General features: G+C 37.6%; 1 protein-coding gene across 6 annotated transcripts in view; it reads right to left on the bottom strand.

Moving 5' to 3' along the window:
- PTPRM (protein tyrosine phosphatase receptor type M) overlaps positions 1-17,874 on the bottom strand; it is a 441,308-nt gene that overhangs the window by 148,441 nt on the left and 274,993 nt on the right. For all 6 annotated transcript variants that reach the window (XM_066561791.1, XM_066561798.1, XM_066561783.1 and 3 more), the window contains one exon: positions 3,812-3,944. In XM_066561791.1, the coding sequence (XP_066417888.1) occupies positions 3,812-3,944 (133 nt within the window). The remainder of the gene's footprint in view (positions 1-3,811; positions 3,945-17,874) is intronic.

The raw sequence follows: 17,874 nt of genomic DNA on the forward strand, positions 1-17,874 counted from the left end.
GAGAAAATAAAGCAGTAAGTGTCTAATTTATGCAAGTCTTGATTTAATTGCTATTGCTTTTCCAAATGTTGTAGCAACAGTACTCTCATTTTCACTGCTCCACTTTAAGTTGACCAAAAGATGAAGTTACTTGGTGAATTTAATTACTTGGCATTCTTTATTTTTAATGTTTTTATAAAATCTTATGCAAGTACCTCAAAGACTGGGTCTTGCCCAGGATTTACCATTCAGGATCAGATTCAAAATCCACTTTATTGTGGATCAGTTTTGGGGAAACACATGTATTGTTTTCATCTAATTTTGTGTAAATTCTTATGAGAGAGGGACAAAGCATATCTGAGGAGAGGAAAGCCTATTGGCACTATCCTAACTTCAGACAGAAGAATCATGTCATTGATATGACCATACTGGTGGTTAGGAACAGCTTGCAGGTTCCTAGACTACATTACACAACACCTTTATGCAGGAATGCTAATGGATAAAGAAAAGACAGAACAGAATGGATAAAGAATTATCAACAACCAAGTGGAGAGATAAAGAGGAAAGCACTAACAGTCCTTTCCTGCCCCATGTGCCAAGTTTACAAATTTGTTTTACTTCAGTCAAAAGCTGAGTGTCCCTACAGAAAATGCTTCAGCATCCATGACGTTTCGACCTTCACTAGCGACTCCAAACCATGCACTGAATTGCCAGGCCACCTAACCTCTCTGGTTCATGATAGAACTGCTTCAGAAGACAATTACATAGTGAAATTAATAATGCTGCTTAATGACTATTAATATTTGCAGAACTTCTTTACACACTGCCTTGATAATTGGCATATCCAAAGCACGTCTGTGCTGTACTGAAAACCTTGAATGTTGGTCTTCTCTACTTGGCTACTGAATTAGAAGTTCAAGAGACTGATCTGTGAAAATCTATGGTGCCTGGCACCAACCAAGCAAACAATGGTTGTTGAGTGAAATGAGGTGGCTACTTAAGGAATGTAGTGGACAAAGTCATGGTTGTAACACAAGTGAAACTGCTTTCCAAATCTCTTGACAATGGAAATAAACAGTTTGATATTAAGTTAATTAAGTACTGTGAAGCCCCAGGGACAGAGTCGGTTTCATCTACCGGTACGAACTGAAGATCAAATACACAAGACTCTGTGGAATAATGAACAACACATTTGCTTTGGGATATGCCTTGGGATAGCAGAATGTGAATGGAATTTCGTTGTAGCCAACTCCAAACAAGACAAGTTTCAAAGCACGTAGACTCAGCGCAGTGAAACCCAACATTGTAGCCCAGAGTGTCGGCATATAATAGTGCAGAGAACAAAGTGGTTCTCAGGGGAAAGGTGCCACTGAATTACAAGGTGCTATTTTATTTTTCACTCAGATCTTTACACCAGTAAAGCTCCTGATAAAGTAAATGAAATAAAATGATCAAGTGCAGAAGTCAAACGGCTCACTAGCTTGATAAGACTGTTTCCCAAAGTAGCACCTAAAATATCGCAGAACTGCAAAATCGCTACGGTCACACTAAGCTTGTGGCATGATTTATACTTTTTCTCCAAATGCATAATGTATACACAGTAACTGAACCAAGGTGAAACCATAGGGGCCCTCAGCAGCCTAGTGAATTAATGCACCAATAGCAATCTATTGAATAATCGGTTCATCTTCTGCTTAAGTCATGAGTGTAATTGTATTCAAGATCTTTTATGCTACAGCAGATGCTTTAAGAGGCTTGGGACACAATATACCCACCTCCCAAAACTCTCATTAAAGCCTAGTCACATCCTGCTACACAAATGAACCATCCTTACTTTTTAATATTCGTTTCAACTCATTTCAGTTTGTTTTGTTCAAGGCCGCAGCATCATTCTGGGACATGTTTTAACTTATTGGTATCATTCTTTCTGTACTATACAATGAAATTGTGTGTATCTGGCAACAGAGTTCCTGGACTTGTATTTTCAATAGTTCCATCTCTGTCACAAGTAGATTCATTCCAAAAACCAAGGAAGCTCACAAAATGCACTTTTTCTTTAACAACGGAATTCCTATGAATAATAATTACTCAGCTGTGGTAGACAGAAGGAATCAAGTATCCTTTTGCATTAATGCAAACACTTAGGATCTGAGCTCTCCTGCCTCTGATAATTAGATTATCAAAGAGTTTTTCTCTAGAGAATTTAGCAGGAGTAGGCATAGCATCCATTTAGCCAGAGACCTGGACACCTTATTCACTTTGAAACTATTTGGATCATTTTGCAATGCTATTCCTTCAAGATGAAGAATAACTTGTCTCCCTTGGGTGAATACATTCTACCTTTGGCAGAAACACTTAAGGAGAGGCTCAGAACTGAACAGAGAGTATGATGAATGCTGGTCAGGAATTGTGTGAAGAAGGATTGGCCAGAAAATACAAGAAGCCTTTCTCCCTGCATGCCAAATGCTCTGTCTGGCCCTAGGGAGGAGTTTGAGAGTTCAACTGTTAAAGCTGAAGGTATGAATCATGCAAGAAATCGGAAGTGGGAAGAAAAAAGTACTGCAAAGTCAGAACAGACTTCAACTCTACTACACTGTACTTTATTAAGTAGACTTGGTTACTGGGTCAATTTCACTGCCCCAGTCAGACTCACCCTGGGGCTTAAGTCTCAGTCTCTTCTTTAAATACCTCTTGTCATGACCTGGCCCCCAGCCCTGGCCACAGCTTGCCTTTCTCTCCATAGAGCCCTTCTAACTCATGGCCCTGCCTCTGTCTTCAAGGAGAGTGAAAAGCAGCTACTTCTGTTGCCTGCCCTGAGGCACTGTCAGACAGCTGCCTCCTTTGCTGTGCACCTCCACTGCTCAAATTCTGGAAGAAATTCAGGCAGCTCAGGGGTTTGGACATCTCAGACCTGCCAAACCAGTTAACATACAATTAAATCACATAGGGTTGGGATGAGCCAAATCAGGCCAGGATTGCTCTCAGAGGAGAAAAAAGGGGATAATTCAAGGGGAATAGCAAGGAGGTGAGGGGTTATGGGACACAGTGAGGAGACTGTGACAGAGGTGGAAGGAGAATTTGTCACTCAGCCCCTTTACACAACACTTGCACATTCCCAACCCCACCTCTAATAGCTGAAAATCTCACATTGCTCATTACAGAACCTAAAACCTTAATTCTATTTGCTAAATAATTTTTCCTAATCTAGACTAAGCTTCTAAGATCATATGGAGTTTTTTCATATCTGTGCCACCTCCCTAACTATATTTGTCCTGTTACTATTTTATCTCTTATGGAGTTGAGAAAGACAAACAGTTTTAAACAGTCTTACACTTCTAATAATGTAGCAGTTTTCAAATGACATTCAAGGCAAAACAATCTCAATGCATGAGTGTGTTGAACCAGCGTTTGGAAACATTCAGCGCCATTGTAACATCTTCCATTTTTTCAGGAAATGAAGTTTATGCAGAACAATACAGACCTCATTCTTAGCAAAAATTACCTTAGTTCTAGCTGCTGTTTGACTAAGAATTTCTTTTACATGCGAAAATGAAAGTACATCTAGCTTCCAGCTGATCTGTCAAATAGGGTGGAGACTCAGGACCAGATAGTCTCTGATTATTAGAGTCCATCATGCAGTACTGAAGTAAGGAGTGCTAGAATCATTGCCCTCGAGTTGTTATATATAAAACAACGACACAAACATTAAATCTCTGGGGGTACCAAGGTACAAATACAAAAGTACTGGATACTTTTACCAATATCAAACTGAGTACTGCTGTAGGAGATGCAATATGAACATGGACATAGAAAACATCCACTAATTGCTCACCTTTTCTTCATTACCAGCACGACTCCCAAAAATATAATGACAAACAGCAAGATGCCTGCAATGACTCCAGCAATTTTAACAGTATGGTCTGTCTGCTTCTCAGGCTCCGGGTCTGGTTTTCGAGTGGCAGCCCCTATGGAATTGACAAAAGAAAAAACAGGAATGAGGAAAAGAATAAAGGTGTTATTCTTTTGATGTTTATACACTTAACCTACTAATGTCATTAATCTTATCCAGGGCCAACAGCTATCAAAGCCTGGTCTTTTAAGAAAAATTCTGCTTTCTGCATTGTTATAAAACTCTTTATATTGTTCCAAGACACTCTGTAGGACCACAATATAGGTGGGATACCACTTCCAGCCCTGACCCTTCACAGGAGCCTCTTCACAGATTCACAAATTTCTATATTTTTATTATCTGTGCTGGCTCCCTTTTCTTTCTTTCATTTAGAAACTTGCTAACAATACAATAACTATACTAAGCTTTTATCCAAATTTGATTTGCTGGAACATTTTCCTCAATTATTTTTTATAAATGAAGCTGTAATTCCATAACATATTAGCTTAAACACCTGGAAAAGTGAGATAAGCTCATTTACCATGCATTTTACCCACAATTGTTTTTTTACACAATAGACTTCTTTTTTTTTTGCCTTTGGAAATCTAAATCTAGGTCACATCTGGTAGGAAAAAAGACTCCTTCTAAGCAATTTATTCACAAAGTGGGAAGCAGCTGATGATCACACCACTGGCACCTACATTTAATATCTGTTTAAATGAGATAACCAGTGCCTTACAGCAGCTACTGTCTTAGCTCCTCCAGCTTCTCCATTTAAAAAAAATAACATCGTTTGTACTGTTTACTGTATAATGTGATGGAACGTCAAATCCATGTCTGATGAAATATCCATTTCCCCTACCAAATGAGTTCAGGATGAAAAAACGTTTAGGAAGCAACATTCAATTCACTAAGCTGATTTTATATTTTTATGGACTTGCATTTTTTTTTTAAATCAAAACGTGTCAGCATTCATCATTTGAGGCACCATGCCATAAAATGGACACAGGGATTTATGGATCGCTTTCCTGGTATAGCTTTTTTGGGAGGGGAGAAGGAAGAGTAAAGCCTAAGTGAAGTGTAATCTTTTAAGACCACATTCTTGTACCACTAACTGGGTTTCAGAGAGGATTTTGACAGCACCAACTATATTTTACTTGTTTCTTCACTTTCTCCTTCTGGAAAGGAAGGAAATTAATGGCCAATTTACATGAAGAGCTATTTTCTGAAAAATGAAAAGATTTCCAATGTTTCTTCTCAATTTTAACCAGGATATTCTAAGATGAAGAGTATTTCTGAGTGCCCACAGTTACACTTTTGGCCTACATCTTCAAAACTCCTTGCCAAGAAAAATGCCAGAAAAACCTGCCAGAAAAGGTGATAACTATTAATCAAATAATATCTAGAGCTAACTGCAGGAACCAGGTTATTTGGAAAATTCTGGCCAAGGTGCTTCACATGAGTGCTAAATCAGAGAAGATGATGTGCTTGCTGTCCCTGTGCCCAGTCCCACAAGAATATTAATTTGACAGAAATACACACACACTTTTCTCAATTGCTAAAATCCTTACTTTGTATGAATAAAGGATGATTCATACTTTGTATGAATAAACAGTTCTATTTTTATTTTCCTGTATCCTATATAAATTTTTTTTTAAAATTCCATATTGCTGTACTCTTCACAGCACTCAGTATTGCAGTAGATATTCAGAGGACATCTAGACCATTTCATGCAAAAAGCAGCTGTTGGGCTGCACTTGGCCAACAGGAAGCAGTGAGTCAACTATGATGCAAATGATAAGACATATGAAGGACTCCAAAGCTCTCTTTTAAATCTAAAACCCAAGAAAGAAAGAAGCTAAAGTCAATAGCATGTAGTATCTTTTCAGATGTAGCTTCTAAGACTAGTTCTTTCCAAAGCCTATCCTTCATTATCTCCTTCAGGGTATCCCAGCCAAATGGAATACTCATCAGTGATGACTTGCTAAAAACAGTTTCCGCCTTATGGTTTCATTCCTTATGTTAAGGCTTCTAGCATTAGTTTTGGGAATATGAGTGCTAAACAGTGAAATTAAGTAAAGGCAACCATTCACAGTACTATCCAATGTGTCTATCTCAGTGCCATGTCTCTCTGTAGCAGCTCATGGTCCTCAGTTCAGTGGAACCAGCTACACTTACACTACACAGAGGAGAGAAAATTGTATTCAAAGCACACACATTTTCTACATACGATGGAGCACAAACTTCATGAAATGCCTTCCATCACACAAAGCATTATCCTGACAGCAGTATTGAACAAGCTGGTGAATCCACAAAAATGCAAAATCTCTACAGAAAGCCTACACAGGAAGTGGCACAGAGCCTAGCATCAGGACACTCAAACTCCCATATTGCATCGTTTATTGATTATCTGATTGAGGAATCAGCTCAATTGTCTATGAAAAGAATTTTAATGCTGAGTTAAAAATAGGATACAGCTTCTCACAGTGATGGACTCAGCCTTACTCACAATAGAGGCTGCCTTAAACTGGAAGCATGATGTTTAACAAGCCTTTTAAAAACCCCTATCATTAATTATTATAACAAAATATTGACATTATCTCAATTCTCCTTCATTTCTATTCAGCAGATTATTTATTTGCTGACAAAATGCTGCTCCACTATTGTTCTTAGTGGTTTCCAAAATCTATTTGAGTAAATGAAAAGAACTTTCATCCTTCTAGAACATTCCTTGAATCTTTCAGCATTAGAAATTTGGGATTACCTTTCTGTATTTTATTTAATGCTGCTTATTCATCTAACATATCTCAGTTGTTCTACAACTGGATTTAAGAAATTGCTGTGTTCTAATCCACTCTTTATATTCCTTAGCATCCTGCTTGGTTTTATGTCAACATCAGATGGACACTGGAAGTTTTTTACTGTGTATTGTTTATAGTGAAACATGCAGCCCTTTCTTCAGTGCGGTGCTCAGCTTTGAACCCTGTACAAGTTAAAAGCCATTCAAATTTACGTTTTAGCATTTATCAAGATTGAAATTTGAGTTGGTATTATCTCTTCATTCAGTTTGCTTTTATCCCACTGTAATTCTTCATAGTCCCACGTGAATTCTGCTAACTTGTACCACCTAACATTGTAATCAAGAGCTGCTGCCCTGACACTGACTCTTCCTGGCATTTAATAAACATACCATACAGGATTTAATATTAAATACTAAAGTGCATTAACTATGAAAAGCAGTGCCACTTTACTTCTCCTATATTTCTGTCTGATAGGCAGAGGTTGATTGAATGATATTTGTTCTCACCTCATAATTACTTCTTAACTGACTTTTAACCCATATTCACACAGGCAATTGCACTGGCACCATGGAGAGAAGGGTGAGCTGTCTCTAAGGGCAACTCAGGGCAGTAGTTCTGAAATTCATCTTGCCTCCTGATAAACTGTAATGTCCATTTGTGCATTTGGTTTTGTTTGTATGTTTTCAAGAGAGATGTGGAAAAGCACCATTGCAAGCCTTAAAAAAAAAGGTTCTTTGATTTCTCTTTTACTCTGCTGAACTGACAGATGATAAAAATATTCAGTGAAATGTAATCTTTCATTACAGAAACAGTGCTACTGATACACTATTTTATCATGATGATCTAGTCTTGGTGGTTTATTTCTTTATTTTATTACCATTCTTGCAACCTCTTTGTCTGACACAGTAATTTTTAATGTCCTTGGTCGCCCTGGAGCTTTTAAGGATATATAGCTATGAGACTAATTCTGGGCCTCCAGTAAAATATCTGTATTTAATGAAAACAGGTCAATAAGTTGATGCCAGCAACTGAGCTATGCCCACTGCATTTTCTTCACAACAGTGGACCTAATGACTTACTTGGATTTTTTTGTTTGTTTTATTTTTAAGATTTTGATTCTACCCTTGCATATGACAAGTGACTTTAAGCCTTGCATAAAAACCCCTCACTTCTGTTCTCTGAGATTGTCTGGGCAATCTCAGAGAACAGAAGCTGAACACAGTGTGAAAACACCAGCTCTTGCTAGTGGAGCTGCAAGAATCAAGGCTAAAGTGACATATACACTGTGGTGCACCTCTAGAAAGACAATAGGTCACTAAAGAGCAGTGAGTGGAGGATAGCTCAAGGGAGCTGCTTAGAAAATGAAAGGACAAGGAGATGTTTCCTGCCAGTTTAAAAAAGACTAAGGTGCTGACTTTGGAAAGTCTTTACTTGATGAAAACAAGCTAGAGTGCTTCCTGCCAGAAGTGAAAAACAGAGATACACTAAAGATAAACCCTAAGGTGCTGCAAAACCCAGCAAAGTATTTCCCCAGGCTTCCTCTGCTGAATACAGTAGAAGACAATCACATTGCTTGGTTCCATACCCTTAGATATTTACTTTTCTAGTTAATGTCAGCAACTACAATTTCCCTTTTACTGACTGATTTCCCATTCTTTGTGGCTCTCTCAACAGTAGCACTTAAAATGTGAAATATTTTTATTATAATATATAATTTCTTTTCCTTCACTTATAAAGAATGACATTCAGCCAGACTGACTTATCCTCATGGATCCCATTTTGTTCTATACTTTGCATGTCTCAGTGATAATATTTTTAAGTAGTACCCATGAAACATCCAAAGACAGTATTTCACTTGGTTTTTACTCTCAGACCTATTCCATTAACTTTTTCTTAATATTGGAATCTTCTCTGAAGTTTAGTCATCACTTTGCCAGTTCATGGCATCTTACTCCCTCTTCAGAATGAGAACTGAATTATATTCTAGTTGCTGCCTTAGTGTCTGCCAGAGTTCGAATTCTTAAATGACTTTGTGCAGCTAAGTTTCTATTTCCACACAAGTTAAAACACTGGGTAAAAAAAATTCCGACTCTCTCTTCGAAGTATTTCTAGTTCTGCCACTTCCTTTGGTGGAAAATTTGCCTTCCCTTTCTCACTCAGAAGGCATAAGTATCATGTTATCATCAACCTCAAAACTTCATAAAGAATAATCTCTTGCAGGTAGCTTATGGATAGAAAAGGTTGTAGGAGAACTACTTTTCACCATAATAAAAGCTAAGGTGAATGAATTACGTGAGAAAAATAATAATTCCTTTAATTCTGAGGCAAGCACTATCTTGTTTTTCAAGAAAAATGAAAATGTTTTCCAGTAAAAGAAATGGACCTCTACCAAAATGAATAAACTCTCTTTCTCCTTCTCTTCGTAAATGAACAAAGTTTGGACTTGCTTTTCAATATTTCTTTTCCCCAAAAAATGTACTTAAAAATGACTGACCATTTTACAGAACGGAATAACCAATAAAATAATCCTGGCTCAAAAGTCTAGGCACTGCTGGTTATACAAAGAGAGGGGTAAGATTTAAGCTGTTACTATTAAAAATTAGCTAAAGGTTGTTTCTTCTAAAGCAGTCTTTAAAAAATCCAGGTGTTTCTTGCTTTATTTAAGACAAAAAATAATCTCTTCTATTAATTAACTAGACCAGTTTCATTTTATTTCTCCCACTCAAGGCTGACCATAGTTCCTGCCTTTTTGCTTCCTTTCTGCAGTTTTACACTCTCAAAGTAAGAGGCTTGCAAGCCTTGCTTGGTAGGAGGCTTGCAAGCCTTTCCAACTCCATTTCATCCACAGGTGCTCCAGTAACTGATGTAATGGCTAACCTTACAAGGCCTTAAGGTAGTAATACAGTTAGTTCAGATCATCCCATTTTCCAGTCAAATTTGAAACCAACTTCTGAGCTAGTAACTACCCTGTGATTTTTTTATGCAGGCAGTGAGATTCAACTATCACATCTGAACACCTACTTTTGAGTTATTCTACAGAGTGAGTCAGGAAAATGAAACATTATACCCCTGTGTGACAGCTGCACTGTGATGAGGTGGCAGAAATCATGCAAAATGGTACAAGGCAGAAGAAAGAGAGAGGTATGATGCTTCCATGGAACACCCATCACTAGGCTCCTACTGTCCCTGCCACAAAGTGAGAAGACTGAAAACTTGGCTTTAAAGACTCTCTCCACACTCTGCAAGGACAACATGAATTACAGAGGCTACTATCATCATTACTTCCTATTATTTGTATGATAGTAGGAGCTAGAAGCTGTAAATCAGACTGGGAGCCCCAGTGTGCTAAGAACAGGGCAGGCACGCAGCTAAGTAATCTTTGCCACTAAAAGCACACAACCTAGCTGAGCTAGGCTGTAGGAGGCAGGTGGAGCAATCACAGGGGGAAGGGGGAGGCAAAACCCCTTAAAAAGATGCATTTTCAATACCCAAATAGTTCTACCCTTCCTGCCTTCCTGCTCTTTTACTAGCTGGTATCACTCAGCATTTCCAGTTAGTACCACAGCAGAAACAGATCTTCAGGAGGGATTTGAGGGACTTAAAAATGTTTTAATTGATGATGTTGGTTGGGGTGTTTCAAGGAAGGAAGCAACATAAAGGTTCATTCACATAAAGGTAGGAAAAGCAGAGTTGCTGAAGCAAAGGGCTGAGATAAAAGGCAGTATGACAAAGTAAGAAAAAATGCTGATATGTCTGTCTTGGTATGAAAACTGATACTTCACAGAGGTAGGTCCTTATAAATGTCAAATGACCAACAGGAAACCCAATCACAAACCTTAATCCCAAAGCACACTGCAACAGGGCAGCAGTGCAAAATGTCCTGTTTCCTCCAGAAACACCATTTCTCCCTTCATCTCACCTATGACTGCAAAAGTTGGTACCCTTATTTATAAATCTGTAGCAGCAGCATTACTGATGCTGTGAGGGACAAGCCAGTCTGACACACTTTCAAGTTCATTCCAGATGCCAGGATTTGAGCCTGTCCTGGAGAAGACCCAAAACAGATACAAATCTGTAGATGAAATGAATTACCACCCTGGCTCTTCTGTTTATACTGTAAGTGACTGGCATTCAGTCCTCATCTGCCAGCCAGCACATATTCTGCTAACAAAGTCTTTGTTTTATTACTCCTGGTAGAACTCCAGCTAGGAGAGTGAGTTCTCCCTTGCCATCCTCATTGTTAGCTTTCCAATCAGCGCTCCTCGCTCTCCTTCAAAACTGCAGGTTTCTGTCCATATGGTAGAAGTTATGAGGTGTTGTTGGGCAGGGTACACTTTGTGCCAGAAGGTGATTTTGATCAGCAGTTTTTCAGTTTTCTCTCTTGAGAAAACTGAAAAATGTTTTGAATATATTAGTTTTGGAAATGTGGCAAGTTTAAGGTTTGTTTACTTCTCTTTTTACAATATTCTTCCTTTCTGTTCCTGGTTTCTCTTGGAAATGCTCATGTATAAATTGCTTTTTCTACATGGCAGAGACAATGTTTTCCTTCTATTTTGCTAAGCATAGGAGTAATTAAGTGTTGAAATCAACATAGTCTGACTTTTCCCTCCTATGATGTACTCACCACTCTATCGTTTTGAAGTCTGAGAAGGAGGGCAAACAGCACTTACATTTTAGCAGAAGAGTATTTTCTTTGCAATTTAGGATCATCATCACAATACATATTGCTGTGTACAGATCCTCTTTGCCCAGAAAAAGGTTTCTGTATTTCCTGAGGACCACTATGTTGATTTGGTATATTTTTTATTTGGTGTTTTTTAAATACAGGAAAATACAGACTTGTTAGAAGGTCTGTGGTAAGAAGGGAGTATCAAAATAAGGCTCTGCTGTGTAACAATAGTTATGAATTATTAATTTTGTTTGTGATATTCTTTAGGAAAATGTAAATATAAGTGACAAAGAACTGCATGAAAAGACATGCAAAGAGCTATTTCACTGATGAATACAATTCATTTAACTGACTATCACATGAACTGTCTCTCTCACTGGTGGATGATTCATGTTGGTGTATGTGAGCAGAAAGACTATTTTGGTTAAACATCTGCATTTCTGGTTGTCAGGAATAACAACATTCTTTACAAAACATGCCTAAAACGAAAGTTCCCAGTTTGACTTTTGGTCTCATCACAATCTATTTTTAACAGAATTTTAATCCAGACAATTTAGTCTGGATTTTTTCTGGAGACTGTGGTTTTAAAAAAAAAAAACTTAAACAAGCAAGTGTTGATAAACAGCTCATTTCTCCTTTGAAACAAAGCCACCATCCTTTCTGCTAGCTCCTCTTTGCCTTTTTCTTTTAAGCAAAGAAACTTAAATAATTAAAATTCATAAAAATTTTTCTCTCTTGTGGGCACCCAAGGAGTTGGAAGCCCTTATTCATTTGAGAAAAAAGCATAAGCACTCCCACTTTAACAGCATTGAGATCATTAAGGGATGTTTAAAGCACACTCAATAGCTGTACCATAACCAGAAATTATTAACAAGTCTCAAATATACAGACACAGTGTATCTCCTTCTAGGAAATAAATAATTTACTAAGGAAAAAAGTACTTTGGAACCTTAAGCTTTCAAATGACCCTAAAGTGTACTTCCACAAACTTTAGTCTATTTTATGAAGAAAAAAAGGACGGTTACATATTTATAAGTATTCACTATGTGTGGCCAAAGAAGCAGCCACAATGGAACACATCACAGACCTCTGCCAACAAATGGAAAAGCCATGGCAGCATATCTGAAAACAGCTCCCACCACCGAAATAAAAGTGGAAATCCTCCTGACTTCTGTGGAAAGATAAAACTGGGCTTCTTTACCAACTCCCCTCTGACTACACAAACACAACATGATGAGACACACATTTCTAATCAAGGTTGACTGAGGAGTAATGAGAATATACTTGCATCATATTAGCTGTATGCATGTAGGTATCATACTGAATAAGGATGAGGAGGTCTGAGAACAAAAGCACCAACAAGGGCTGAAATGGCAGGTTTTGAATGTAGGGCTTGTTCCCAGCTAATGCTCTGTGCAAGATGTCCCACTTGCAGCCATTGGAAGTGCAATTGCATCTTACAGCCCTGACTTCTGTGAACAAGAAGTCATAAAGGTACATAATGTACAACAAGGGTAGCCTTTAGACCTGAAACATTTGCTTTTATGGTTCTCTACACAACCTCAAACCAACAGTACTCATGGTAGAAGAATAACTCAAATTAGCTCTAAGGAAATGAAAGCAGACAGTCTGAATTGATCCTTTCCATACCTAACACATTTTCTAAGCAAGTCAGCACCGCTTTTAGGCCATCGCTGTAAAAGAAGTGGACAATTTACCATCAGCCCCACCAAATGTATGTAAGTTTCTCCTATTGCTGAAGGAAACCTCTTGTTGACTCCCACGCTTTCAACACTAGATCTACTCCTGAAAGTGTACTGAGACATGACAAGAAATATCCAACACCACTGAGAATTTATTTCAGCTGTTTTCTAGAAACAGAAAGGTGTGGATTTCAAGACTGAAGAGGACTCTGCCCTCTTCAAGGAAGATAAAATGTGGTTTTCTAGTTCTCAACTGGCTTCTACCCAGCAGGGAAGATGTGAAATTAGATCACAGTAATGTTTCTGGAGTTGACCTACTCAGGGTGAAACTCATCTACAAAACTAGATGCTTTTGGCCTGGACAAACACAGCTGTTTTATTTTCCATCCCTGAATGCAAGGGATCACATCCAGCATGGGAACAAAGCAACCTGAAGCTATGGGTAAGAAGTAGCAGAGTAAGGTATCATCTTCTGATCTCACTGTCAGCCAAGGACTTAAGCAGAGGAACACAAATGAACAGCTCCAAATGGAAAGTCAGTGAAAGCTTGGTTACTTTGCCATTAGGAGGAGAGGGGCAGAGGGTAATGCAGTATAGGTATCTCTGTGGGAGGTCTGAACACTCATGGATGTTTTGACCTGTGCTGCCACTGGCTTTACAGATGAGGCTGACATTCCTGGTGACTTTCACCACCAACCTCCCTGCACACTGCAATCCTTATGAAGGACTCTTCAGAAAGCCTTCAAAACAATCACACTTGGAATTTAGTTCTCATTTTTCACCACCCACACATTTTCCTGGAAGAAAACATAACATAGTTAAGAACATAGAATGAACATAGTTCATTCTACTAACAAATAAATGGAATTATACATGCAATGATGCGTGAAGAAATAGAAAATAGAAAAATATGTCTGTGATAAATTTATAAAAAGTAGGAAAAAAGACTCAAAACTACTTTTAAAGCATTTCAGAGTCAACACTGTTTTGAGACAAGAAGGTCAGCTAGAGGAACTGGAAAGCAGAATCAGCACAACAAAGGAAATATAATTCCACAGAATTCTACATCTGTCTTTGTGCCAATACAGTGTAGCAGTTCTTTTGTTCACATTTCAGAAATTTTTATAGCATTGCCAATAAAAAAACCTATTCAGACTGAAATAATGTTGAATGAACCAATATTCTAGTACAGGGACAAGAATAGACTAGGCCTCCTCTGAATAGTTATCATTGATTTAAATTTGGGTTTTCATTTATTTCCTGGAGGTTTTAGGGGTTAAAGGAAAATCTCCATTTGTCCTACTTGATTAAGAATGCTCTGAACAGTCATTTTTATAATAAGCTCTTTTCACTTTTAATTATTGACACATTGACTCATAACCAGAAGCAGTCTACTGCTGAAAGCATACTGAAAAGTGCAACTATTTTGCTTCAAAAAGGTTTATAGAATACTTTGTTTGCATCTGACCAATTAAAATTTACTATTTTTCCTCTATTTTTTACTTTGTTCTTCCAATGAACTCAAAAGTTTAAACAGAACCTGATAGTACTTATCTCCCCTCTTGACAGCTTAAAACCATGCAAGACACCAACTTCTGTTCACTTTTATGGAAAACTGTGTCTCAACTTTCATTTGCATGGGAAGTTTCTATGTACACAAAACTTAGTGCTCAGCAGTGATAGAAAATCAGATGTAGGGAAGGAAACGAAAATTCAAAATTTTTGGAAAATGAAGACTTGAAAATGCACAGATACATCTGAGTGCCTTTCTCAGAGTTCTAAAATCATTGGTTCTTGCAGTCAAACTCCCATTAGTGCAGAAAAGGACATTTTCAATAGATTGTTTGAAGAAGGTGTTAAAAACTCATCAATAACTGCAGTTATGGCTTGCACAGTGCTGAATTGTTACTACAAGCAGACAAATTTGGCTTAGATACTTATTCAGATTTGAGCTATTTCAATGAAACTAAACGGAATGAATTGCTGAAACATTATTTTGCCCAAGACAGTACGTTCTGTAACTTCAGCTTAAAGTTGACAGTATTACTCTCCTCTTTGCTGCACTACTCTGTTTAACTATAACACATCTGAATGCTCACCTGTACATTAAAACAGATAATATTGCCTTAAACATTTGTCAAACTCTCCAGTGGTACAAACACCAGATTTGCAGACTCCAAGAACTACAGATTATTTTATCCACATTTTACTTCAAGTTAAAATTCAAATTGCTTAGCATTTTATGAATACAGTCAAAAACTACAGATGGGAAACACTGAAATTCACAGGGTTTTTTAGTTACTACTTATATCTCTGAGTTTCTTTGTCTTCCCTTGTCTCTCCTTAATTTTTTATTTTGATACATACAAAACTCTGTTTCAAATGTAAAAATCAGAGGCTTTTTTTTTATACAGAAGTGAAGCAACACACTATATGACAGTTAGGCTCTAAAAATTACCTACTGTTATTTTGCATTGTTTTCTGTTCTCTGTACACTGCTTATGTTGAAACATTTTGAAGTAGGTGTTATACTGACTAGAACCAGTACTAAACAGATAACAGAGATTCCTTCAGTTTGTTAAGAATTTATCCTGGTAATTTCATTCATACAATTACTTTCATGACTGGATTTTATGCTTCCATTCTCTGTAATGTGATTAAGAAAAGCTCCCTCTCCTCCCAGCCCAACCTAAAACAGCCTCACAGATATCCTGACATGAAGATTACACATTACTAAGAGAATGGATTATTTTTCAAGCTAGGATGACCCAAACAGACCCATCTTTAGTGGCTTACATTAAGTTTGGATGACTCTAGTCATGAAGGAGACACTAGACACTTGGAATCATATTTTTCTCTCAGGTATGAACTGGAATACTCAAACTTCCAGACTGGTTTTGTACTTGGGGGATGTAACACAGCATTGTAACTGCAATGACTGACTCTTACTTCTGTGGCAACCAACTTTTTAACTGCCCTGAATAAAAGACAACCTGTTTCTACAGTGGTAAACATACCTAATGATGCTACTTGTCCTTCCTAAAGGTAGGGAAAGGTTGATACTTCATGGGATCTTCTCCAGCTGTTCCTGTCCCAGGTGTGTAACACAGTGGCTCTTCTGGTGATGCAGTGCCAGGACAGCAGAAGAACCCACACCCCCTTGGCCAACCAGAAGCATCAATGGCCAGAGAAAAACTGCTGCTATGACTCTGCATTTTATCCTCCCTATTCTTCTACTAGTGCATGGAAGCTGGAAAGGTCCCACTTCCAGAGACCGTTAAAGGAACTGTTATTGTAAAACAAGAAGTGGAGTATTTAACATAACAAATATGATCACATTGATAACTGATTTCTAATCGAGTTGAGCTCTTCACTGTGTAGATAGCAATGGCTTGTATTTGTATTATGGGTTATTTCACCATTTGGGAAATGTTATTAGCATTAATTTTAGGCCTTCTTTGTCTTATTGTTTAACTTCAGCTCTTCTTCAGTTGCTCTGTGGAAAATGTACTTATGCTTAAAAGCATAGATGCTTTGGCTGCACTGTCTTACAGAAAACCTGACATTTGACTCTGTAACATACTAGGGGAAATAAAAGGAAGAAAAGGAAACAGCAACTCCCACGGCACTCCTGTATCCTCTTAACATTTTCTTGTAACTATACTGTTTTATAGATGAAACTGTCACTGCAAAAATGACAAATATAACACATAAAAGAACAAAAATGGGCAATAAATCACAAGTGACACTTCAGCCCATTGAAATGCATTCAGCCAGTGCTGCAGAAAATAGGAACATTTCCTTGTTTTGCATTCTGCCCAGCTGAGAAGAGGACCAGAATCCTTGAACAATTGGTACAAGAATCATTGGGGCCATCATATAAAAACAGGGTTAGAATTTCACTTTGGAAAGTCAGATCCATTCTCATTCTGCTTTCCTTGTCACTTATCTTGCAACAGCACTGCAATATGGCTTTGACTTTACAGCACACAGGTGCTTATTCTCCCCTGGATAACTATCCACAACTCCAACTAATGCAAATGTTGCCCAGAAGTACCAAGACAAGAATAAACTTCTAAAATAGTGTATTGAACCTGCAGACAGACATGTCTGCACATAGGTTTGTTATTAGAGACTCAACTAGGAAACAGTCTCAACTAGGAAATAGAGGGTTCTACATTGCCCAAAATAGCACTTCAAGTTTTAGCATGTCAGAGTACATCTAAATCAATGTTACATGGTCCAGGATGGAGAAAAAATGAATGTGAAAGTCTGTCCAGTACATGTTGCTACACCTCAGATGCATTGTAAAGCAAAAATCGGGGTAAATAGCAAAACACTCTTTCTCAAATTTATGCTGTTGGTTTTTGTGTTAATAAACAAACTGTATTTTCATAAATGCAGTACAAAACTGGAATAAATATCTTGACATAAAAATATTCCATGAAGTTGTGATTTAATCAATCAAAGATTTCAGTTTATTTTTTTCACTTTTACAGTGGAATGGCTGAGAACAGAATGTGACCCAGAAGACTGCAATAAATCTTGCTATGTACTGAATGCACATCCTAAGAAATGGGTATATTTTATTATGGTGCTAACTTCATAAGGGAGAAGAAGCTTACAAGGATTATTTTATGACTGCTTTTAACTTCTTTATAAAATATGGAGATCATCCAGACCTTAAGGTGTGCAGGATAAAACTAATTTATGTTTTAAGCTTTTGCCCCATCTTTTACAAAAAAATAATCTTCCCAATCATTAAGTATCAGTTACTTTACAAAACTTCTGACAGATCTTGCTGCATTTGATTTCTACCAAGAATTTAATGTA

The sequence above is a fragment of the Molothrus aeneus genome, chromosome 1 (genome assembly GCF_037042795.1).
Source record: "Molothrus aeneus isolate 106 chromosome 1, BPBGC_Maene_1.0, whole genome shotgun sequence".
NCBI lineage: Eukaryota > Metazoa > Chordata > Aves > Passeriformes > Icteridae > Molothrus > Molothrus aeneus.